The sequence below is a fragment of the Pongo pygmaeus genome, chromosome 19 (assembly GCF_028885625.2).
Source record: "Pongo pygmaeus isolate AG05252 chromosome 19, NHGRI_mPonPyg2-v2.0_pri, whole genome shotgun sequence".
In the NCBI taxonomy this organism is placed as follows: Eukaryota; Metazoa; Chordata; class Mammalia; order Primates; family Hominidae; genus Pongo; species Pongo pygmaeus.
Genome location: NC_072392.2, coordinates 98,996,447 through 99,022,926, shown reverse-complemented (window position 1 = coordinate 99,022,926; position 26,480 = coordinate 98,996,447). Strand labels below are relative to the sequence as shown.

The 26,480-nt window shown below is 47.5% G+C and overlaps 1 protein-coding gene across 2 annotated transcripts in view; it reads right to left on the bottom strand.

Moving 5' to 3' along the window:
* RPTOR (regulatory associated protein of MTOR complex 1) overlaps positions 1 to 26,480 on the bottom strand; it is a 420,173-nt gene that overhangs the window by 242,819 nt on the left and 150,874 nt on the right. For both annotated transcript variants that reach the window (XM_054458563.2, XM_054458564.2), the window contains exon 4: positions 12,298 to 12,456. In XM_054458563.2, coding sequence (XP_054314538.1) covers positions 12,298 to 12,456 — 159 coding nt within the window. The remainder of the gene's footprint in view (positions 1 to 12,297; positions 12,457 to 26,480) is intronic.

Here is a 26,480-nt window from a genome sequence, read left to right as displayed (position 1 = left end):
TATCACTTTCTAAAAATCACATATTTTTCTGATAATAGTGTATTTCAAAAGCTTTATGATCCATCTTTTTTTTTTTTTTTTTTGAGACAGTTTCTCTCTTGTTGTCCAGGCTGGAGTGCAATGGCGCAATCTCGGCTCACTGCAACCTCCACGTCCCAGTTCAAGCGATTCTCCTGTCTCATCCTCCTGAGTAGCTGGGATTACAGGTGCCCGCCACTTCACATGACTAATTTTTTTTGGTATTTTTAGTAGAGACAGGGTTTCACCATGCTGGTCTCGAACTCCTGATCTCAGGTGATCCGCCTGCCTCGGACTCCCAAAGTGTTGGGATTACAGGCGTGAGCCACCGTGCCCGGCCCATGATCCATCTTTCAACAGAAGCAATAATTAACTGTATACCAACATAAGAGGCATCTATTTGATAATCATAATCCCAATTAAAAAAACAAAAAACCAATAAATTCTATTAAATAATATTTATTTAGAATTGCTCATGGAATAATTATTTAACTGTAATAAAAGAAGGGCAGAGGAAGTATCAAAAACACCACCACCAATGACAACAAGCTTGCAGCCTTACGGATTTTACGGGACTGGGGTTTACTGGTGATGTATACTCCAGAGGTGTCGGTTCACAAGTACCGCTTACCCTGACTCCTGACCTTTCAGGGCCACGACCCCCTGCTTCTGGTTGATATGTATTCAAGAACCCACTTCAGGAGGAGGATGAATCTGCTGACCCCTGTCCTTTGCCTTCCTCTGAGAATGGTGGCACCTCAAGTCCATCTTTAGTCCAGGGAAAGCTGCGGCGGCAAATCCAGATGAGACCACAGTTCCTGGCTGAGAGTTTAAAGGAAGCCTGTGCCCTTAAGGGGCTTTACAGGAATGAGCCCTGAGAGGATGCCACTTTAATAGGGCTGAGAATTCTGATTCACATTCTGAGTTCTCTGGCAGAAGATGTACTCAGCATCTTCTCAGAAATGGGGAGCTGCTTATTTGGAACAGGACTGCTTCACTTGGAATATAAAGCGCTCGTCTTGCTAAAGGGCCAGACTCCTTGGAATAATGGATATCAATTTCATCTCTGTTCCCCTGGGCTGACAGGTGCCCTTCCCGGCTTCCCCCATGCCATGTTCTCCCAATTCTCCTCCCCATCACCTGCCGGGATCCTCTTCTGCTCCCCAGATTTCACAATCTCTTGGCCTTTTTTGGCTCTAGAAACTGTATTTTGGGAACCGCCAGCAGCACGTCTGCCCCTACTTCTCACGACCCCACACTCATGGACCCCAGGCCTACTCACAACCTGGGAACAAATGCCCGCAAGCTCCTTCTCGCTTCTGGTGCCTGGTCACGGTCCAGGTCTCACCTGCTCCCTCTAACTCAACCTCCACCTGTCCTAGGAAGGTCCTGAGGGTCACCCCACCAGCCTGACTCAGGGTGCCACCACTGGCCTCTTGTATACAACAGCCTTCTACCTGGAATTTCTCTAGCCAGTCTTTTCTCCCCAGAGCCAGCCTTCACATGGCATCAAAGGGATTTATCTAAGCCCACATCCTTAAGAGTCCGCGAGGTGCTCTATGCCTTAGCCTGGAACACTTCCTGGCCTTCTTTCTTTTTAAACTCAATTCAGGCTCCAGGCTCCCATAGCACAGAACTGCTTGTAGTTTCCAACAAATACCATGCTGGTTTATTATATCATCTACTTCCTCTGAGATCATCCCCTCCAGTCCCCTCTCAGGGACAACTGTTGACTTTGTTCTCTTCTGTAAGACTCAGCCCAAGCAAGCACCGCCTTCTCCAGGAGGCCCCCTCCAACCTCGCCTGCCTACCACGGCTGGGCTGGCACAACTCCTCTCTCTCTCTCTCTGAAGGGGCCAATATTTTCCCTACATTATCACAATACATCATCATGCAATTCGGCTTTAAGCTAGACTTATAACCAACAATCAGAACAAAACAGTCTTTGCTTTCCGTCTGTGCTCCCCATGATAAGATCCATTTTACGTCCCTATTTAATGTCCAGCAGGGTAAGGGCAGAACATTGTGCAAGACAAAAATGGCCTTTGAGGACGATTCTGGCAGAGGGTAGGGGTTAGGTTGTAAACACCACGGGAAGACCACTGGAGAATTAAAAATTATCCTAAACCAAAAATGCAAAACCACATAAAACTCCAACTTTACGTTCAGTAAATTAAGGAAAGGCAGGTAACCTGGAGCAAACCTCATCCTACCTAGAGAGGGCACCACAAGCTGTACACACAGGAAAAAGCCTTGTAGCTTTGTGCCTAGGTGCACAGCAAAGGGTGGAAATAGCTTCTGGTCATAATGGAACTCTAAAAAGCAGAGAGAAAAAAAAATGTATCAAGTGGGAAAAACCTTTCTCCTTTTGCAAAGAAGAAAAGGCAGACAGGGTCTAAAAGCTAATTGGGAGTATTCGAGTAGTGGATTAATCCTTCTCCCGATAAACGTTCTGCTATGTGAATTCTTAATGGCCACAGCTGCCAGTCCTAATTGCCTGAAACACAGGCAGGGGAATGGAAGGGAGGGCGGTGGATGGGGAAAATCTGAGCCTAGGATTTGCTTAAGTCCTGAACCTTGGTTTTCTGCTGAGGCTGAGAAAACAACCAGCAACAGAATAAATGGTGATTAAACAAAAAGAAAAGTATAGTTAAAACTGGCATGTTTAAATGTTTTTAAATCTTACATTGTGTACCGACAGTGTATCATCTGTAATGCTGCAGGCTTCGTTTTGATGGAGGGAGCCTCTCTGAAGGCTGAAAGACTCGGCAACAGGACTGCATGCTCTACAGTGCAGCTTATGGCTGTCTAGACCTGGAAGAACACGCGCCTGTCTCTGGTGGCGTGCCATGTGGCATGAAAAAATAAACCTATGAAAGGATAAACTAATGGAATAACACAGTGGGGGAAAATACAACCAAGAAACACTTGGCTCTAGGGATCATTCTGTTGCTTTTATGACATTAGCGTAGAATGCAGCGAACATCGAATGACCATTTCCTGTGTTCTGAGATGCTTGGTTTTAGGTACCCATGATAAAGCGGTTCATAGAACAAAGACCTTGTTATCCTGGAACTTACGTTTTAATGGAGACATAGAGACAATACACATAAGACTGGGGGCAAGCTGTGGAGAAAAACAGACCACACCAGGAGGACTAAAAAGTCAAGGAGAGGGGTGCATGTCACACCTGGTGATCAGATGCCATTTCAGTAAAAATATCCACTCATTTCAATGCAATTCCCATCAAAATACCACCATCATTCTTCACAGAATTAGACAAAACAATTCTAAAACTCATTTGGAACCAAAAAAGAGCCTGCATAGCCGAAGCAAGACTAAGCAAAAAGAACAAATCTGGAGGAATTACATTACCTGATTTCATACTATACTCTAAGGCCATAGTCACCAAAACAGCATGGCACTGGTATAAAAACAGGCACATAGGCCAACGGAACAGAATAGAGAACTCAGAAATAAACCCAAATACTTACAGCCAACTGATCTTCAACAAAGCAAACAAAATCATAAAGTGGGGAAGAGACACCCTTTTCAACAAATGGTGCTGGGATAACTGGCAAGCCACATGAAGGAGAATGAAACTGGATCCTCATCTCTCACTTTATACAAAAATCAACTCAAGATGGATCAAGGACTTAAATCTAAGACCTGAAACTATAAAAATTCTAGAAGATAACACTGGAAAAACCCTTCTAGACACTGGTTTAGGCAAGGATCTCATGAGCAAGAACCCAAAAGCAAATGCAATAAAAACAAAGATAAATAGCTGGGACTTAATTTAACTAAAGGCCTTTTGCACGGCAAAAGAACAGTCAGCAGAGTAAACAGACAACCCACAGAGTGAGAGAAAATCTTAACAATCTACACATCTGACAAAAGACTAATATCCAGAAATCTACAATGAACTCAAACAAATCAGCAAGAAAAAAAAAATCCCATCAAAAGGTGGGCTAAGGACATGAATAGACAATTCTCAAAAGAAGATATGCAAATGGCCAAGAAACATATGAAAAAATGCTTAACATCACTAATGATCAGGGAAATGCAAATCAAAACCACAATGCGATAGATACCACCTTACCTCTGCAAGAATGGCCATAATAAAAAAATCAAAAACCAGCAGATGTTGGTGTGGATGTGGTGATCAGGAAACACTTCTATACTGCTGGTGGGAATGTAAACTAGTACAACCACTGTGGAAAACATTGTGGAGATTCCTTAAAGAACTACAAGTAGAACTACCATTTGATCCAACAATCCCACTACTGGGTATTTACCCAGAGGAAAATAAGTCATTATACACAAAAGATACTTGCACACGCATGTTTATAGCAGCACAATTCGCAATTGCAAAATTGTGGAACCAACCCAAATGCCCATCAATCAATGAGTGGATAAAGAAAATGTGGTATATATACATGATGGAATACTACTCAGTCATAAAAAGTAATGGATTAACAGCATTCACAGTGACCTGGATGAGATTGGAGACTATTATTTTAAGTGAAGTAACTCAGGAATGGAAAACCAAATATCGTATATTTTCACTGTTACGTGAGCGCTGAGCTATGAGGACACAAAGGCATAAGAATGACACAATGGAATCTGGGGACTTGGGGAGAAGGGTGGGAGGGGGGCAAGGGATAAAAGACTACAAGCGTGCAGTGTATAATTCTCGGGGGATGGGTGCAGCAAAATCTCACAAATTACCACTAAAGAACTTCTTCATGTAAACAAACACCACCTGTACCCCAATAACCTATGGAAAAATAAAAAATTGAAAAAAATCAAATATAAAAATAAAAACATCCATTCATCTACCCACCCATGTGGTTTACAATTACCAAACACCTGCTAGGGTAACAGACACTATCTTAAGAGCTTGGAATGTAGCAGTAAACAAAATAAAAAGCCCCTGGCCTCACAAGGATTAAATGCCTGGCATGGCCTTGGAAAGAAGCTCATTGATATAGGGCTATTCAGATTTTCTATTTCATTTTAGGTCAGTTTTGGTAAGTTGTATTTTAAGGCATCTGTCCATTTAATTAAGTATTTAAATGTATATAAAATTAATAATATTCCCTTACCTTTTTAATGCTTGTAGGATATGTGGGGATATCCTCTCCTTCATTGCTGATGTTGATAAAGTGTTTTCTCTCTTTCTTACTGATCTACCTACCTAGAGATTCATCAGCTTTTACTGATCCTTTCAAAAAACCACATTTTAGCTATGTTGTCTCTGTTGCCTGTACTCTATTTTATTGATTTCTGCTGTTTGTTATTTCTTTCCTTCTGCTTTGAGTTTAATTTGCTCAGCATTTTCTGTTTCCTTAAGGTAGAATGCTAGATTTTAGGCTGGGCACAGTAGCTCATGCCTGTAATCCCAGCAATTTGGGAGGCCAAGGCGGGAGGATCACTTGAGGTCAGGGGTTTCAGACCAGCCTGGCCAACATGGCGAAACCCCGTCTCTACTAAAAATACAAAAATAGCTGGGTACGGTGGTGGACGCCTGTAATCCCAGCCACTTGGGAGGCTGAGGCAGGGGAATTGCTTGAATCCAGGAGGCAAAGATTGCAGTGAGTGGAGATGGCACCACTGCACTCCAGCCTGGGCGACAGAGCGAGAGACTCCGTTTCAAAAAAACAGATTTTCATTTTAAATATATTTCTAAAATATACCTTTCTATGTAAGAATTTAAAGCTGTACATTTCTATAAGCACTGTTACACCTATATCCTATAAATTTGGGTGTCATAGTTTCATTATCTTTAGGTTTGAATTATTTTTTATTTTCCTTTATGATTTTGTCTTTGACTCGTAGTATTTCATTTCCAAATATCTGAGGCTTCTCCAGATATTCCATAATTTCGAATTTCAAGAACAGAGAATATACTCTATGATTTTAATCTTTCAAACTTTATTGAGACATCTTTATGGCTCAGCATATGGTGAACATCCCACATGCACTTGAGAATGTATATTCTACAGTTGTGTGGACGGCTGTATAAATGTTAATTAAGTTGGGGTGATTGATAATATTGCTAGGTCTTTTACATTAATACTGGCTTTTGCTTTGGACTAGAAAAAATATACTATGCCTACAGTTTTCTCAGTAAGAAAGTTTTTAATTACAGGGCCGGGCACGGTGGCTCACATCTGTAATCCCAGCACTTTAGGAGGCCGAGGCAGGCAGATCACCTGAGGTCAGGAGTTCAAGACCAGCCCAGCCAACATGGTGAAACCTCATCTCTACTAAAAATACAAAACAGTTAGCCAGGCGTGGTGGTGGGCGCCTGTAGTCCCACCTCCTTGGGAGACTGAGGCAGGAGAATAGCTTGAACTCAGGAGGTGGAGGATACAGTAAGCCGAGAGCACGCCATTGCACTCCAGCCTGGGCAACCAAAGCGAGACTCCATCTCAAAAAAAAATTTTTTTAACTATCAATTTTGTCTATAATTTTTAACTATCAGTTTAACCTATCAATTACTAAAAGAAGATCTTCTAATCTCCAACTATGATTATGGATTTGCATACTTTCCCTGTTAATTCTGTTCATTTTGCTGCATGTCCTTTGAAACTCTGATATTAAGCGCACGCACACTCAGGATGGTGTGTGCCTGGCTCATGAACTGGCCTGTTTATCATGAGGAAATGGCCCTCTTTGTCACCAGTAATACTCCTAATCTTGCAGTCTATTTTCTCTGATTAATAGAGCCACACTGGTTTTCTATGACTAGTATTGGCATAGTGTATCTTTTCCCTTTCTTTTACTCTCAACCTTCATATGTCTTTGTATTTAAAATACATCTACTATGGACAGCACAAAGTTTGATCATGCTTTTTTTAAATCTGGTTTGACAAAAACTTGTGAAAAAGCAAAGAAATTAAACTAGAATGTGGGACATCCTGGAGGATCACTGGTGCAGACTCGTCAAAAAGCGAACATCCACTGCTAGGAAAAGAAAACAAGCAGCCACAAACTGGGAGGACACATTTGCGAAACACGTATCTGATAAAAACTGGCATTGGCCGGGCGTGGTGGCTCACGCCTACGATCCCAGCACTTTGGGAGGCCGAGGCGGGTGGATCACTTGAGGTCAGGAGTTGAGATCAGCCTGTACTAAAAAAAATACAAAATTAGCCGGGCGTGGAGGCGGGTGCCTGTAAATCCCAGCTACTTGGGAGGTTGAAGCTGGAGAATCGCTTGAACCCAGGAGGCAGAGGTTGCAGTGAGCCAAGATCATGCCATTGCACTCTAGCCTGGGCAACAAGAGCGAAACTCCATCTCAAAACAAAAACAAAAACAAAAAACTGGCATCTGAAATATGGAAAGAACTCTTAAAACTCAGCAACAAGAAAAACAACCTGATTCTTAACATGGGCAAAAAACCTGAAGAGATACCTCATCAAAGAAGATATAACATGGCAAATAAGAACATGCAAAGACGCCCAATTTCACAACATTACGAAATTGAAAATGAAATAACAATAAGATCCTACTACATACCCACCAGAATGGCTAAAATCCAAACACTGATAACATCAAATGCTGGTGAGCATGTGGAGCAACAGAAACTCTCGTTCAGTGCTGGCGGGAATGCAAAACGGTGCAGACATGCTGGAAGACAGCTTCACGGTTCCTTATAAAGCTAAGTATACTCTAACCGACCCATCCAGCAAACCCATTCCCAGGTATTCACCCAACTGAATGGAAAGCTTATATCCATACAAAAATTTGCACACATGTTTATAATAGCTTTATTCCTAATTGTCAGAAGTTCAGAGTATCCAAAATGCCCTTGAATAGGAAAATGGATAAAGAAGCAGTGTTGCATTCACACAGTAGAGTATTGCTCAGTAATTGTAAAAAATGAGCTATCAAGCCACAAAAAGACACGGAGGAGTCTTAAGCGTATATTACTGAGTCAGAGAGGCCAGTCTGAAAAGGCTACATACTATATGATTCCAACTATAGGACATTCCAGAAAAGACCAAATGCTAGGGGAGAGAAGATGACGGAGAGCACAGAGGACTTTTAGGACACCACTACTCTGTGTGGCAACCTAACGGTGGTTGCAGGACACCATACATTCAGCAAAATCTGCAGCGTGTACATCACCAGGAGTGAGCCCTAGTGTAAATATGGATATCATTAATTATAACGCATCATTATCGGTTTATCAATTGTAAAAAACATAACAAACCAAAGCAAGATATTAACAATAGAGGAAAATGAGGGGGAGGAAGTATATAACTCAATAAACTTGCTCAATTTTTCTGTAAAATTAAAACTGCTCTAAAAAAATGATGTCTATTATTTTAAAAAAGACTGCTGGGCACGGTGGCTCACGCCTGTAATCCCAGCACTTTGGGAGGCCAAGGCAGACAGATCACTTGAGGTCAGGAGTTGGAGACCAGCCTGGCCAACATGGTGAAACCCTGTCTCTACTAAAAATACAAATATTAGCCGGGCGTGATGGCGGGTGCCTGTAATCCCAGCTACTCAGGAGACTGAGGCAGAAGAATTGCTTGAACCCAGGAGGGAGAGGCTGCAGTGAGCCAAGATCACGCCACTGCACTCCAGCCTTGGCGACAGAGGGGAGACTTAACCTCAAAAAAAAAAAAAAAAAAAAAAAAGACTGATGTATAACTATATACTAACTTCCCAAAAGAAGACAAAATTTTTAAAAAGTCATTTAAAAAGTCAGTGTCATAAAATGAAAGGCAAGAGGAACTAAAAACGCATAAGGAACAGATGCAATGCATGGACATTAATTAGATTCTGGGTCCACAACAAAATCAACAAGTAAATAAATGCCTACTGATTTAGTGCACATTTTGCAAACACTTGGGAAAATACAAACATGGACTCTATAGTAAATGACACAAAACTGATGTTCCATTTCTTGAGCAATTTGATGGTAATGTGGTGATACAGAAAGCCATCCTCGTTCTCAGTGTCAGGAAGTCTGCATCTTTCAAATGGTTCAGGGGACAAAAAAAAAAGTGTCAAATTGGCAACAGGGGAACAGTATAAAGGTATTCATCCTACTGTTCCTTCCATCCTCTGGAGGGTCAACAATGGTAAAAGCTGGCTCTTTGAAAAGATGGATAAAAGGTACATAAACTCCTCGTAAGAATAATCAACAAGAAAAGAGAGAAGGCACATATACCCAGCACCAAGAGCAAAGGAAGGCACCTCACTCACAGATACCCCTGATACTGGTGAGTTTCTAAAGGGGTATTGTGAGCCAGTTTATGTCAACACATCGGGAAGCTTAGTAGAAACGCACAAGGTCCTACAAAAGTCAGTTGGCAAAGCTAACAGAAAAACCCTTTAACCATGAAAGAAGCTAGATCAGTAGTCAAAAACTCTCCACAAACAAAATACCACCCCAGAGAGCTTTCTTTGTAAGTTCCACAACATTCAGACAACAAATACTTCAAACATCACAAAAACTATTCAAGTATATACACAAAGAAGGAACATTCCTCAACTTATTTTCTAAGGCCACAGTTATTGATTACTCCGCCTAGGCAAGGACAGCAAGAGAAAGAAGAATCCCTGGCCAATCTCACTCACGAACACAGATTTAATATATGAAACAAAATGGCTGCAAACGGAATAAGCCGTGCATGAAACAGATCATTCATCATAACACAGGTTAATCCAAAAAGCAAGGTGTGTATAACAGGAGACGGTCATACAGTACCATTCAATGTAGCACCAGCCTAAGGGAGAGAAGCACTGTGACCACTTTAACACACACAAATAACCACGGGAGGCAAAGCAACATCTAGTCACGATTTTTTTTAAAAAAACAAATTAAGAATTGAACTTTCTTAATTCGATAATGGTGATTGATTTGTTTTACAAAAAGCCTGGGGCAGACATCACACACTGAACACAGAAGCTCTCCCTCTGCGAGGACAAAGGAAACAAAGATGCCCCACCCACTCCCCACTCCCCACCCAGTCCCCACTTCACTCCACTGAAGGCATCGGCCAGCACAGCAAGACAAGAAGGACAAATAAAAAGCACAACTGGGAGCGGGGCGCAGTGGCTCACGCTGTAATCCCAGCACTTTGGGAGGCTGAGGCAGGAGGATTATTTGGACTCAGGAGTTCAAGACCAGCCTAGGCAACATGGCAAGACCCTGACTCTACAAAAAATACAAAAATTGGCAAAAATACAAAACTTCGCCAGGTGTGGTGGTGCACACCTGTAGTCCCAGCTACTTGGGAGGCTGAGGTGGGAGGTATGCTTCAGCCCAGGAGGCAGAGTTTGCAGTGAGCCATGATCATGCCACTGTACTCCAGCCTGGGTGACAGAGAGAGACCCTGTTTCAAAAAAAATAAAAAAAATTTTGTTTTGTAAGTTACCAGGAGTGTAAGAAGATGAAGAAAAAAAAATCACAGCATAAATTCTGAGAAGAGAGACACAATTCATAAAAATCATTACTGTCTGGAATACAAAGAGTTCCCTCAAACCGACAGGAAAAGGCAACCCACTGCAGAGAGAAGTGGATAGCAGATGGGCGCTTTGAGCAGCACGGAGCCGGCGGGCGGACACAGGGTGCTCGATCTTAATGGTTATCAGAGAAAATCAGAGCACACCGCAGTCTATCATTAAAAAAACCCTGTGACAACACCCAGTGCTGGAGAGAAAGGTGCGCAGCTGAAACACTCATGTGGTTTACAGCAGAAACAAGATGGGAACCAGCCCAATGCCCATCTGCGGGAAGGCACTGAGAAGGGCAGGGTCCCGGCAGGGGACAGCGAATGTGGGAAGAGGCAGGGCTGCAGGCCCCTGGGGTCGGTGGCACGAATCTGCAGAGCCTCTGACCAAGTGAGCAAAGCGCACTGCAGAAGAGTGTGCCAGCGTCCGCCCAGCATATCAGCAGCAATCTCCTGGATTCGCCGCGCCTGAGAGCCAGCACGCTGGGGGCTCCACAGAGGAGAGCCAGAGAAGGACAAATTCAAATTCACTGTGCCAGGCGCCACAGGGGAAGGCAGGGAAAGGAGAGACTGCAGCTGAGAAAGACACACCAGGGGCCTGTGGTGCACGCCTGGTGGTTCATTACATCCTGCTTCTGTAAATCCTGCTTCCTTCACAATGATCGTTTTGAATTTACTCAATATTTAACGAAAGGCATTAAAATCAAGCTGGTATCCAGATACATACGGGGAGAGATGGCACTGCCCTGCGGGAGGAGCTGGGTGGATACCTTTCTAACTTCCGAGGCTGGCTACTCCTCCGTGTCCAGGGTCAGAAGCCTTCCTCGAGGTCTCTGCTCTGGGCCCACACTGCTTCGCCACCTGTGCCGAATGCTAGCTGTGAACCGGGACGGTAGGCGGGAACTGAGAGTTCAGTGTGTGAAGAAATGGAGTCAGAGTCCTCACTATGGCAGGAGGCGGTGTCCACACTAAGGAAGCAGAGGCCCAGCAGGCTGACAGCACAACCGAAACTGGGACTTGGATTTGCTGGATTCCAAATCAGTGCCCTCATAGACATGCTCAGGTACATATGGAGCCACCGCACCCTCCAAGTACCACTTTTCATGCATCACGCAGAGCGTGCTGAGACCCACAGCTGGCTGCTCTGAGACGGACCAAGGTTCACACCCTGGAGGGTGGGGACAACAGTTAGCACCCACCACACCCTGGAGGATGGGGAGACAGCACCCACCACATCCTGGAGGGTGGGGATGACGGTGAGCACCCACCACCCACAGCAACAGCTACAGAAGGGGAGCAAGCACTTCATCTGGTCCCGGGCAACGGAATTGCAAAAGGCTGGTGATTCTGACCTTGAGGAGGGAAGCCTGGAGCCTACACCTGCAGGGCAGCTTGGAATTAGCCCTTTAGAATATATAAAACTTTCTTTTCTAAGAAAATCACTGATGCTTAAAGGAAGATTCTAATGAAATTGAGAAATTGTGCAATTTTTCAAACTAGAAGGCAGACACTCTCGAGGTCTGTCCTCGGAGAATTACAAACAACTGCTGTTCTTACAGAGGGAACATAAACCACACGCGCCATGCTTCAAGGAAGTCATTCCATGAACACGTTCTGCCATAGAAACAGCCCCTCCTTGTGCCTGACTACCTGGTCCGTTCAGTTATGGCATTTGGGTTTGTTGAAACACAGTAAACATCAATGGCTTAACAGAAGCTACGGATGGGCAGGACCTGCTCCGACCACCATAATTGGCATGGCTTTTGGCAGAAACGGGAAGGAAGCTGGAAGGCACACCCACCTTGTTGAAGACCCAGACCTCCCCGTTGACTGTGGGCCGGGGCACCCCGTGGCCATTGTAGTGAAAGAGGACTCGCTCCTCCTTGGCGTTGCGACGTAAGGACGTGCAGAGCTTCTTGACTTCATCCACAGTTGGGTCAAGGCTCTGCTTGTACCGGGCCTGTTGCAGGAGAAGAAATGAAGAAATTTACCATGGACTCCAGGGAATGCCTGGAGCTCGTCCCCTACCCTTTCCTCTGGGTTTGCAGTTAATAGCTGTGTGGTCCTGGACACATGGCTCAGAGTTTCTCCATCTATAAAACCGGGTAATGCCAGGCACCCTGGCTCATGCCAAAAATCCCAGCAGCTTAGGAGGCCGAGGTGAGAGAACTGGTTGAGCCCGGGAGCTCAAGATCAGCCTGGGCAGCAGAGTGAGACCCCATCTCTACAATTAAAAAAAAAAAAAAAAAAAAATTAGCCAGGTGTGGTGGCACACACCTGTAGTCCCAGCTGAGGTGGAAGGATCGCTTAAGGTTGCAGTGAACCATGATCACACCACTGTACTCCAGCCTGAGTGACAGAGTGAGACTGTCTCAAAAAAACAAATCAAAACACTACATAACAACTGCCACACATGATGGTTATAAATATTCATTCAACAAACATTGAGAACTACTAGGAACAACAATGAGATAAAGAAGTAATGCCTGTCACATGGCAACACCAAGGCAAACACAGCTGCCACTGGGATACCAAGTATTTCTCAGAAGTACGGGGTCCTTCTGAAAACATCTGGAGCATGGTAGAGAGAATTTGTTCAAATGAAGGAACCTGCAATGTATACACGGCAGGAATGGCAGAAGAGTGAAGAGACCAAGTAAGGAATCGCCCTGCTGAAAGCTCCTCCCTCCGCCTCCTGCCTGGGCCCTTCCCTGAATGAGCAGAACCTAGAACTGACAGAGAACAATCAATAGCCTTGATATACACAAATAATAAACAGAAGAACATCATGGCAAAGAAAACCCCATCTCAAAAGCCACAGAGCAGACTGAACGCATAGGAATAAGTTTAACATGAAATGTGCAAAACATAGGCATGGAGGATTTTCAAAGCTCTCCTGGAAAACACAAGAAGACATGAACAAATGGGAAGATGCTCCCTGCTTGGGTGGGCTGAGTCAACATTCTTAAGACGTCAGCTCTCACTCATTTAATCCACATATTCAACGCATTCCCAGTAAATACCCCAAGGAGCTAAGCTGCTACTGAAGGTCACAGGGAAAAACAAACAGGGACGAAGGGCCAGAAAGTCATGGCAGCAGAAAGCCCTGAGGGCAACCTCTTGCCAGACACCGCAGGCTCCCTTAGGGCCTCTCATCAAGACAGCGAGGCTGGGGGCACGGAGACCAGCAGCCCAGGGAACTCACACACAAAGTCCAGAATCAGACCCAAGTACTCATGACTTGGCTTTCTTGAGAACAGTATTTACATAGTCCTAATGCTATGAATGCTGATTTTATTTTAGTAAAACTGTGCCAACTTCCAGAGAACCTGAGTGAGGAGGACGGGGCAAGGAGGAGACAGACCTGGCTGGGTGGCAGGATGCTGGAAAACGGGCACAGGCGGGTCACACGAGGAGCTACTCCAGTTCCATCACTGCTCTTTTGCTGCAAAGTACTTTTCATGGTGAACTCCCAGCAAAGAAGAACCCACAGAGTAAATCTACGACGTTCTGGGGTTGGGGAGGGGAACAACGGGTGTGAAAGTGCTGGGGCCACACCAGGCAGTCGGGGAAGATGCCCTGAGTTGATGAGTCAGTGCAAAGCAGCACCAACATATGCCACTAGAACAAACAGCTAAAAGGGTTTGCCTCTGGGTGGGGATTATGTTTTTAAAAAGTGATGTGTGTGTTCATCACTTTGATAAACTTTTAAAACTTTCTTTTAAAAACAACTAAAATAAGTAAGGCCAATGCCATGATCATCACTTGAAGAAAAATGCCAGTAAGTGTTTGGAACGTGCAGGGGAGGCTGTGTTTGAAGGAAGGCCTGGGCTCCCGCTGTGCCCAGGCTGGGCACACAGATGCGCAGGAAGCGCCTGCTGATGTGACTGAGAAGGTAAGCAGAGGGGACATGCCCTGAGGAGGGCACACCATTCATGCTAAAGAAAGGTTCCCCTGACGCAGAGACTCACACCTGGAATCCCAGCATTTCGGAGGCCACGGTGGGAGGATCACTTGAGGCCAGGAATTCAAGACCAGCCTGGGCAACATAGTCAGATCCCCTGTCTCTACCGAAAAATAAAAATAAAGAAAATAAAGAAAGGTTCCCTGGCATTTCCAGAGAAAAAGAATTAGATGTGAGGAAAACAACAGGAAAACGAGGCCCAATTCCTGCAACACGGTTCCTCTGTTGTATATGATACACATTTGGTTTCACCTAATTATATACATTAAAATTCTAATTTATGACAACATGAAACCTCTTGGTATTCTAGACCTTGTACTTTGGAAGTCATCAGTAGATGTATGAATATCTTTCAGATGATGAGATTTAAGAGTTTGTCCAGGTTCCCCCAATTTTTTGTACCTGCAAGCGAAGCCCATTAGAGAACCAAAAGCTAATCCAAGGCTAGCAACCCTGTGCCATTGCAGGACAGTGCGGAGCCCTGGTGTGAGGCGGGGTTAGAGCCGCAGAGTGGTCTCCCCTCTCAGTGTCTCCTCGCTCGGGACCAGATGCTTGAAAAATAAAGCAGAGTCACGGAGGAGACTTGAGAGAGAGCTAACCAACTGGTAACGCGGATCTTCAAGTCCATTTTCATGTACGAAGGATGTGCGTTGACACCCACAGGGGGCTCTGCCGGGACAGGGCTGGCCCGCAGGGAGCCCGGGGCCACCTGGAAGGAGGAAGTGCTCAGAGAAGCACGGAGCGTGACAGGAGGGGTGTCGATGCGTGGCCTGGGAGGCAGCGTGTCACCTGCTCCCGTAGGTGGGCATCACTGGCCCACGGGGGACCCCAGCCTTGCGGTGGCCAATCTGACCCACATGTTCTGGAGGAGGCTGTTCAACGCCCAGCTCTCCTACAAAATTCCTTCTTGAACCCCTTCAGCAGGAAATAATTTTTTCTTTCTCTGAATTAACTTATACTGCTCACTATACATTCATGTGCAGCTATCTCAATTCTACGTAGGTGGTAAATTCTGTGGGGGTAAACACTGCTCACCCACATGTGTGCCTTTTTGTTCAAAATACAAGTTTTATATCCTTTCCCCAGCATTACAACACACTCAGTTACCAGCAACTAATTGCTGAGTGATACTCAGATTTTTACTGACAGTAATTACAATAATTAATAAAAAAAATCAATTTGTAGTAAAGAAACTGATAGAATCCTGCCTGAGGTTGAACTGGCGTAAGTGACTATCAACATAATACCAGAAAGTATGTGTGTACAAACAGCTGCATCCAGGTGCTGGGTACCCAAGGCATCTGTGACGTCATCCTTTCTGCTTTGCTATCTGAGATTCTCTGCATGCTAAGACTTAAGAAAATGATGGACACATTCTGGATTCATCACTGATGTGATGGATTCATCAACTGTTTATTTGTGTTCTTGGTGAGACAGAACCAGGCCACTGAGTCTTAATGTTCTAAATACCTGAATTTTGGTTGATCCCATACAACACCCCAAGGGCAGCTGATAAATGAAAGCGCAGTTCTAGGCGCAAAGAAGGAAACATTTTATTCAGCTGTCACGACCTTGGCTACATGCCCTCCAAAACCACATCCACTCAAGTAAGTACATTGTAAATTAGAAAAGAAGTCTGAAGTAGAGGTAGCTAGACATTCCGCCTTCAAGTGGGTGCGTAGAAAGAATGGCGGACACGTAGGACGGGTTCAGTGTGGAGAGATGGCTTCGAATCAGCGCAGCAGCAACAGCCCCATCTCGCCCATGTCTCTCCACACCCAACAAAAAAGCACCGAGTCCTGGTGAGGACCTAGTTCACCTGCTCCTTCAAACCAAACGCCTCAGCTATAAGACCTGCATAAACATGGAATTTAGGTTTTCCTCTGAATCAGAGGCGTGATAATGGCCAGTCTAAGCAGCAGGCCACATCCCATTTTGGTCTGGGCCTTTATGTAGATTAAAACAAATACCTATGCATTTTTAATGAAAGTGCTTTTTAAAAAATGTCCTGGCTAAGTTGGTAGAAACAATTAAAGGTTTTCCAAGAAAGCGTTAGCAGAGCTCCAGGCCCCAGGGCGGAGGCGTGGCCATCACCCAGGCTCCTCTGGCAGTACTGGAGCCCTGGGAAGGAGGGTCTATGCATTTTCCTACCTCCAGGGACGCTTTAAGGCAGCTCAAGTAGGGAAGAGCAAAAACGGAGAGGTAGGACTCAAAAAAAAAATTTTTTTTTAATGGATGCTAAAGGATATATATCTCCTTGATCCTCCTGGGTCTCACACACAAGGCGGAATGGGTGTTCCTGGCTCATGTCTGCAGTCAGGCCAGGGGAAGTGAGCCACCTGAGCTCACGTTTATCAGGAACGTCCGCTGATGCTAACTTCCGACCCCTTCTCCAGGGTCTAGGGTCCAGGTGGGGTGAACGCCTGCCTCTTTTCATGCATATTAAAACCACTTCCCCTTAGTGAACACAGGATATGTTTTTCAGAGTCAGAAAGACTTCCAGAGTCACGGGCTGCAGATACAGACAAGGAAAGAACACGTGCAGAGCTTGCCAGACAGCGAGGCAATCAGAAGGAAGGAAAAAGGGCTGTCAACTAAACTCGAGATTTCGGGGAGTCTAATTCCACAGATCCACCCTGCTTTCTGGTTGCTAAGGCTACAGAAATCCCCGGTGCAAAGTGGTGAAGAACAAAGGCACGGAAAGATAAGGCGCCCCAAAATAAGAACAAGCCACGGTGCTGATCTCCACATCTGTCTCCCTGGAGCACAGGCCCATCGATCTGCAGGGGCTGGGTTCACTGCAGGGCCCACAGATCACTGGGAGATTTTCTAGTGAAATTGTCAAGTGCCTCCTGCTCCATCTCACTTATTACATTACTGCTGTGGCAGTTTTTCTCAATTCTACTCTCCTCAACACAGCTATCGAACTAGGATTGCTGAAGTCACAGCTCCACAGGAAAATCATTCGCTGTCTCCTGAGACTGCTCCTGAACAGGAGTGCTGTTCTTCCATGCCACACAGAAGGCCACGGGGTAGAGATTATTCAGGGATGTCAATAAAATTAAGGATTCATTATTTCTGACCTCGGCTCTATGAAGGTCTTATCCCATGGGGCTGCAAAAAACGGATTTAGCTTCATTTTCTTACCTATTGCATAGAGAAGGCACATTAATGGACTAGCATGAAAGGCACTACAGATATTAATAATACGCCTCCTGGGGCTTCATGGGAATTAATTAATATTTTTAAGGGCTTTGAAATGAGAAACACTAAATTAAATGTCACCACATTGTGTTAAGGTTTTGTTTCACAACTAGAATGCCAGGGATAATGGCTATGTGGTTTGAGAGACAGGAGAGGCACGGGAGCATCGGATCATCTGGGGGAGTTACGACAATTTCCGCTGGGCGTATAAAATGACAAAGCAAGTCTCTAAAATACAGCCTATTGTGCTAGGCATTTTTCCTGAAATGCCAAATCTCAAAGTGCAAGAAAATATATGCCCAGGAATTTTGGAGGATGTGACAGCAGAAGATAACAAAATAATGAATAAGCGAAGAAAAGAAAACAACAAACAAACAAACAACAACAAAAAAACGGGCCCTTGGCTTAGTGAAGGAAAACGCAGCTCCAAATTTCATTTCCTTCTCAGTGACGGGCTCTTGTCCTAAAATGACACCTGGTAAATTTATATGCTAATAAGGCCTAAGAAATGCTACTGCAATCAGATTCTGCATTTTCCACGTAGAACTTTATTGCTGTTGGAGCTCCTTCTCATGCAAGTGCAGACTTCAGACCCTGGAGAGCCGTAAGCATGGGAGGGACTCTGCTCCCAGTGGCCCTCGTGGCGGCGTGGTCCCGCCAGAAGCTCTGGTGAAGCTGCACAAACTGCCGCTGGTGTGGATCAAGGAGAGACGGCCACCTGGGAAGAGGAGGGGCTCAGGGGCTCTACTTGGTGGGTCTTCCCCTTTGACAAAATCCCACCAGGGGTAGCCCTGTGCCGCTGGGGCGGGTTGGCCATAGACATCTGTAGAGTTTCTAACAAAGACACTGGCGTCGTGCTAGGCTGGGTCTGTGAGTATAAATGATGCAACTGCCATCCTCCCGTCCTACAGCAATGAATAGCAGGTCAAGTTTAGATCCAACAAACTGAAATGCCTGCGACGCTCTCAGAACTGTCCTGGAGGAACAAATGTCATTTCAGGACTCAGGCCAGTTCTGGCCCTGTCTGGGGTCTGGTGAAAGTTTCACCCTACCCCTCTCCTTCCCAAGTAGGATGCAAAGATTTCCAGGGAAATGTTGGTAGGAGGGACCTTTAGGCGGACCTGACCCTCTTCCCTGCCTGGCATTTCCCTGGAAGGCCTCGCCTCCTATAGCCCTTGTTTACCCTCACCCTTAAGGGTGTTAGGATGAAAAACAAGTAAAATACAGAAAAACAAAACAAAAGCCAAAAAGAGTGATGGCAAATGTTAACTTACGGTTCATATGGAATGAGCAGCATGGTCTCCATGGGAATAAATGGCAAGAATATATAACCTGTGCCCTTTCCCATGACTCCACCCTAGTGCAACCAGGTGGAGCTGCTGAGGACACACAGACTTCACGGCATTTGTTCCCAGATGTGAAGCAATCCATCAGTGTGTCTGAGGCCTTTCAGCAGAGAGAAAGTGTCCAGTGCACACCTTCTGTGTCTTCCCTCCTAAGCTTGCTCCCCTCTCTCCTCAATCCATATGGATGGGGTCACCAACCATTTGGACAACAGAAACCTGAGAACCACCCAGCTGGACAACAGAAACCTGAGAATCACCCAGCTGGACAACAGAAACCCAAGAATCACCCTCGACACTTTCTTGTCTTTCACCCTTTCCATTTTTATGTCATCAATCATTGCATCCTGTTGAGTCTACCTCTTCAATCCTGACTGAGTCCATCCACCTCTTTCTATCCCCACTACCAATACCCAGGCCAAGCCACTACCAAACCACCACTGCCACCACCATCATCTCTACCATCACCACCACCACCATCACCATCACCACCATCATCACCACCACCACCATCACCATCACCACCATCACCATCACCACCACCATCACCACCATCACCATCACCACCATCACCACCACCACCACCATCATCACCACCACCACCACCATCACCATCACCACCATCACCACCACCACCACCACCATCACCACCACCACCATCATCACCACCACCACCATCACCACCACCACCACCATCTCTACCACCACCACCATCACCATCATCTCTACCATCACCATCACCATCATCACCACCACCACCATCAGCACCACCACCATCTCTACCATCACCACCATCACTACCACCACCACCATCATCACCACCACCACATCTTCATCACCACTACCACCATCACCACCACCACTATCTATTTCTTAGATTATTGGAGTAACTTCCCAACTAATCCTCCAGCCTTGTTTTGCTCCAAATCCATTCTCCAAAACTCAATAGGTCCTTCTCCCGCTTAGAAACCTTTGATGTCTTCCCACTAACTTTGAAAACTCTTTAGAAAGACCTACGAGTCCCTGCAAGATCTCCAACCTGATCACTAGACATAATCTCTGAGAGTCTACACTTCAGCCACAAGAAAGGATCTTTTAAGTCTTTTGCCTCATTATGTTCTAACCTACCTTCCAGCCTTCTGCCCAGAACCTTCTTCCTACCTTTTCTCCATGTCCTATTCCAAGTCTTACCTGGTCATTTTCTATTCATTCTTCAAGTATCATGTTAAATGTCCCTTGTCTTTTATCATATTGAAAGTATCCTTCTTGGATGTTCTTCCAGACACTTGATAGGAAGCCATGCCAAAGGCTGCACAGCACCTCTAGCTCCCCATCACTGCACCAGGGTACCGTGCGTAGCACCTCTAGCTCCCCATCACTGTACCAGGGTACCGTGCATAGCACCTCTAGCTCCCCATCACTGCACCAGGGTACCGTGCGTAGCACCTCTAGCTCCCCATCACTGTACCAGGGTACCGTGCGTAGCACCTCTAGCTCCCCATCACTGTACCAGGGTACCGTGCGTAGCACCTCTTGCTCCCCATCACTGCACCAGGGTACCGTGCGTAGCACCTCTTGCTCCCCATCACTGCACCAGGGTACCGTGCGTAGCATCTCTAGCTCCCCATCACTGCACCAGGGTACCGTGCACAGCACCTCTAGCTCCCCACCACTGCACCAGGGTACTGTGCACAGCACCTCTAGCTCCCCATCACTGCACCAGGGTACTGTGCATAGCACCTCTAGCTCCCCATCACTGCACCAGGGTACTGTGCACAGCACCTCTAGCTCCCCATCACTGCACCAGGGTACTATGCATAGCACCTCTAGCTCCCCATCACTGCACCAGGGTAGTGACTCTACCTGCTGGTTTACTCACCAGCCTTCACAGTTGACATTCAATAAATATTTGTGCACATACAAATGATGAATAAATACTTCCTATTAGAGTTTACACAGCCCGATGAGCTTCTCCAGAAAGAGCTGTTTTATCAAGAGCTTGGGGTCTCTATTTTCATTTTGAGGGCATTTTAAACAATTCCGTTTTGATGGATTGGAGTACAGCAGTGAAGCAAGGCTTTTGCTGCAACACCCACTTTCCTTAGCAGACAATCTAACTGCCCAGACTAAGGGATCTGCTGCTCCACGCACATAAGCTCAAGGCAGATGCTGGGGGAATCACGGGCGCCTGAACATCCAGGAAGCACCCACGGTAACCTAGCAATCAGACACAAGCTGGTGCTTCCTGGCCAGCAGGCTCGCCTGGGTTTCCCCAGGAATCGGATGAGTACTACCCCCTGAAGAGCTGCACCACTAGTCATGTGAGGGCCGGGACAGTCTTTCATGAGCAACACAGAAGAAAAAGGACTGACTTCGTGACTGGCAGAACAGGCTTGTCTTTCACGGATTATAACTGCATGAACGGTAATAAAAGACATTTCCTTTATTCCAGACAAGGCTATGGAGAAGCAGTGGCACATTTGTCTATAGGAATCTTTCCAAACATAAAGATTAAGGAGAAAAGAACAAAAGGGAGGATGTTAAACGGTGACAAGGCTGAGGAGGCTGACCAGCTGCCAGCCTAGGGTGGAAGATGCCCCCACGTAACTCCAGCTCTTTCCACTTCCCGCTTTGTTTCCTTTGGCTGGAGGACAACGTGGATCAATGGCCAGAATGGCCCCCGGGGAGCAGGCCACGACCACGTGCTGGTGACAACAGTGCAGAAACCTCTGCAAATGAGGAGCTGGTGTCTTTCTTTGCTCCGTCCCGTCACTTTTCACGCTATCCTCCACGTGGCTGCTGTACCCAGATGGCTCCCACAGGAGTCAGTGAGGCCTGGGTGGGGGCGGGGCGGCAGCCCCCCCGCAGGGGGCCCAGTGCCTGGTGCGCCCGCAGTGGCCTCACGTGGCTCCCCTGCTCACTCGGCCTGCCTGGCCTGTCACCTCTGCCTCTGGCCCATCCTCTTCCATGGACCCTCAGTTGCCTCCGTTCCTCACCCTCCTACTTTCACAACACTGTTTCCCCATAGGGCACCTTCAAGAGAAATCTGTGGTCAAATTCCCCACCTTGCCCCGCACCCACCCGTCTGGGATCCTTGTCTACTCGCTGACACCACCAGATCAGCAGAAACTCAACCAGCAGAAACCTCGGCACTACCCTCAGCTCCTGCCCTGCCATCTCCCCGGTGCCCAGTGGGTCCCAGGATGTGTCCCTCTGACTTCGCTGTACCACCTCTGCCTTCATGGGGGTCAAACACCCCAACCACCTTCAGGTCTCCAAAATGACCCCTCTCTAAGTCCCCCCATTCTGTCAGAGCCTTCCTCCTTAATGCACAGCAGTCAAGCCACCGGCCCCTGAGACAAACCCTCTGTGGGTGGGTCAACAGGCTCCCTGCCCAGCACCACCCACGAGCCCTCTGCTCAGCCCAGTGTCCTCGCCACGGTCCCACCGTGGCTAATCTCTCATGACTCCGTGCCTCTGCACAGGGTGGCTCCTTGGCCCAGACTTTCCCAAGTCCCTGACGTGGCTGTGCATGGTGCCACCCGCGCCTACCCCGCCGCCCTCCTCCTCCCTTACAAGGGGGTCCTCGCCGGCTCCCTGGGGCTCACAAGATGCTTCTGATAGCGATGGGAGGTAGCCAAATGCACAGGCAGACAGGGGCAGGTCCTCCAAGCCAAATAACAGCCTGAAGGCTGAAAGACCAGACGGCAGGTCCTGGATAAAACCCAAGACCCAGAGCAAAACTTCTGTTCCCGTTTGCCCACCCTTTCCCCATTGATTCTTTCTGAATAATGCCTTTTAACCAATCAAATGTTGCCTTTTCCAATACTACCTACAGCCTGCCCCTCCCCTATTCTGAGCCCACAAAAGCCCCAGACTAAGACACATTGGAGGGATCTTCCCACCTTCGGGTGGGGGGACTGCCCCCATGTCCCCTCTCTGCAGAAAGCTCTTTCATCACTCAATAAAACCCCCCACCTTGCTCACTCTCTGACTCTAGGCACATCCGCATTCTGCTTGGATGCCGGACAACAGCTCAGGACCCACCAAGTGCTGGTACCCAGAAAGACTGTCACACTAGCCCTTTGCTCTCGCTGGCAGAGGGCAGCCACCCTACGTGATGGGGCTGGGGGCGAATGAGCCGCTAACATGCCACCATCTGTTGGACTGTGGATGGAAGAACTAAAAGAGCTAATGAGCACACTAACACCCACTCTGGGGCTTCAGGGTCATGGGCACCCTTGCCTGGGTGCCACCGTGTTCCCCTCAAGGTGACACACCCGGTCTGGCTGTGGGCCCCGCATGGAGTTTGCTCCTGTGTTGGTGCTTGGGGAGTCTGGCTGCATCCCACACTCACTCACTCACGTGCTCCCGCCTGCAAATGACTGAGTTCGGCGGCATCCCTGCTGCAAGTCCAGCAAAGGGGCCAAGAGAAAATTCCTGCGTCCCTTCTGCACCCACTGCAGAGCTCCAGGCTCCGCCACACCAGCCGGCCTTGCCCCGGGAGGCCACGGCCACTAAGAAGAGGCCTCTCAGGTCCCAGTCAGCCCCTTGCTTCTGGGCACAGAGTCGTCACCCAAGAAAAGGCTGTGGAATGAATCCACATGGGAATTCTGCTTATTTGGATTAATATGCTGCTCGCTTTGAACTAACGAAAGCCGAGCTTCACTATCCCAGTATCATTTTGTTTGTCCCAACATGGACCTCAGAGTTAAATTTTTATTAGGAAAGATGTAGGGCAAGAGGCTGTGCAGTACAAATTCTGTCCCAATCTATTTGCATATTTTATTTGCTCTTTAAATGTTTTCAATATTTCATAATAAGATGCCATTCTGTGTAAGCTTTTCCTGATGCTATCATTGTAAGGCTGGTTTCCTCTCCCTCCAAAATCTCTTAATGAAAAAACAAAACAAAACAAAGCTGCCACTTATCTTGTCTGTTTAAATGAACCCTGAGTCTTTGAAATGTAAAAGGGAGAGGAAGCCTGAACTCCAGGCTGCAGCCCTGCCTGAAAAATCTATCCTGCCCTACAGGGACTCAAGAACAAGGCCAGTCGCCAGATACCACCTTGGCTCTGAGAGTCACACACTCAGAAACAGCAGAGACACGGCCAGTTTTCATCTAAGATGTAACCAGCGTCCTCTGCAAACTCTTCACAGAAAGATGGGTCCGGGGTAGATCAAAGCCAGCTGACGCAGGTAGAAAAGGCAGCCACGAGGCCATGCAGGGCAAAAGTGGTCTGCGGCCCTTGGCCCACCAGCTCCAGCCACCCCCAACACTCCTCCCTGGCCTTGGTGCCTCTGCATCCTGAGCTCCTGTCACTCTGTAAAGATGGGCCTCAAGTGACTTGTTTTTCAGAAATAAAAGAGGTGACCTTTGGAAGAAGTCTATAAATACAAGTCACACCACTCCACTGGCTCCTTCTCACAATTATTCTGGAATTCCGGGTAACGTGCAGAGACTAGGAAGCCCAAGGTCGTCCCGCTCTGTTTCCTGTAAAACAGCTGCCTGGGAAGACGCTGGCTCTGGGTGGCTGGCAGGCATCCCCAGGCACTCTCACATTGGAGGTGAGCTGGAAAGAAGTGACGCAGGTGAGCCCACACGTGAGCCACCCACCTGCCCCTCTGTAACAGGGGCCACCGTTATGGGGAGAGAGCACGGGTCCCGCCCAGAGATGGGAAACTTAAGGCTCAGCCCCAAATCAATGATTCACCAGCCATTCGAACTGGCAATGTCATGAACAAAACCAAACCTCAATTTTCTCCTCCACAAAACAACTAAACTAACGCGGGCCCTGCCCGGGTGGCTGATGTGAAGGTCTCGTGTGGAAATGCTCGGGCCCCCGCGGCAGACAATGCAGGGGTGAGTGACCCGCACAGCACGGGTCGGGGCAGCCTCTGTCTTGGGCACATGCATTCTACCCACCTCACTCTTACCACCATGCAGTGGGCACTGCCATCGCTCCTGCCTCACAGACAGGAGGCTGGGCACAGAGAGGCTCAGTAACCCTCACGGGGCCACACAGCCAGCCCCGCACAGGCTCATGCCAAAGCCAGGCAGCCCAGCTCAGCGCCCCCAGGCTTCCTGCTCACTACCCTGATGACACCCACGGAGGCCCAGAGGCTTCTGGGGAGCGCCCTCACCCTCCTTGGATACAGCTGCCCGTGGCACTGAGTCTGCCCGTGGTGCTGAGTCTCTGGCACACACTAACAGGCCATGAGTTACTCAACCCCTTCCCCTCAAGAAGGCCAACATGCCCAAGAGTGCCAGAGAGGCTGTCTTCAGGAGGCAGTGAAGCCAGGAACCGCCAGAATGGGGTGGATGGAGCCAGCAAGTCCCAGATGAAGCCAGGAGCTCACGACAACCTGATCACTCAGTGCTGCTGATTTCCCAACAACTCCGACCAATACCACATCTCCTCGGGAAAATCACTCCTCCTTACTTAAGTGCGGAGCTACCACCAGCCGTGATCAACAGCTGCAGGTTCCCAGACACTCCGTATGTGCACGCCTGCCTGGCAGGCAGAGAACTGGGAACCTGATGCTGGATGGAAGGAAGGGGCGCAGGGAGGCTCCACGCTGGTCACCAGAACCAACACATTCATGGGAAACGAGGCACTCAATGCACAAGCCTTCAGCACCACAGCCCCAGACATGGAAGACACTCTCACTCCATTGAGAGACTGTGCGACCATGGAGGCCGACCAACGCAATGCACAGGAGAACAAACATCTACCATGTGTCTCACTGGGTGGGAAATCAGTATTTATTCAACGGTTGCTAGACCAGGCCAGCAAAGCCATCTGTGAGGGCCATGCCCGGGCATGCCTGCCCCTGGGACCAGGCTTGAAGAGGTCACCTGCTGCATCAGGGATTCGTGAGCACGGGGCAACTGCCTCGACCTGTCGCCTCCTCACCCACTCTGAATGAAGCCCCAGATGAGGCACCTGAGGCTGCAGCAGCGGCAAACAAGAGCTGAGACGTCAGAGCCGCCTGTATTTGCTCTACAGCTGTGAACGCAAATCTTCAGCTCACATTCTTGACAGTGCTCTTTACTTTCTGAAGAAATTTCTAATTTCTAGTCAGATTTCATTTCAAGTTCACAATGTCCCTCTCCGTTCAGACCAAGCCCGTTTCTGCGCAGACCATCGGCCGCCAGGAGCAAGAGGATGTGAGCCACTGGCTACGTGGACACTCCGGACCATGCCGGGCTCTCCAGACATTCCCCAGCCTCTTGCTGGGTGTTTCAGGGACCCTGTTCCAGGCCTGTGCCCACGTGATCCACAGTCTGTTTTCCAGGACACTATCTGAGTCAGCTCTCTGGCCCCGGGCAAAACGCTGTTTCCCATCGCACCATCTGGACGCCCACCCTGCGCGGAAGGGGGTGGTTGACCCTATAGCACCCAGGGCTGGCATAAGTCTGCCGGAGTCTGGGCTGGCAGATGCTGAGGGCAGGAAGTTGCGTACACCAAAC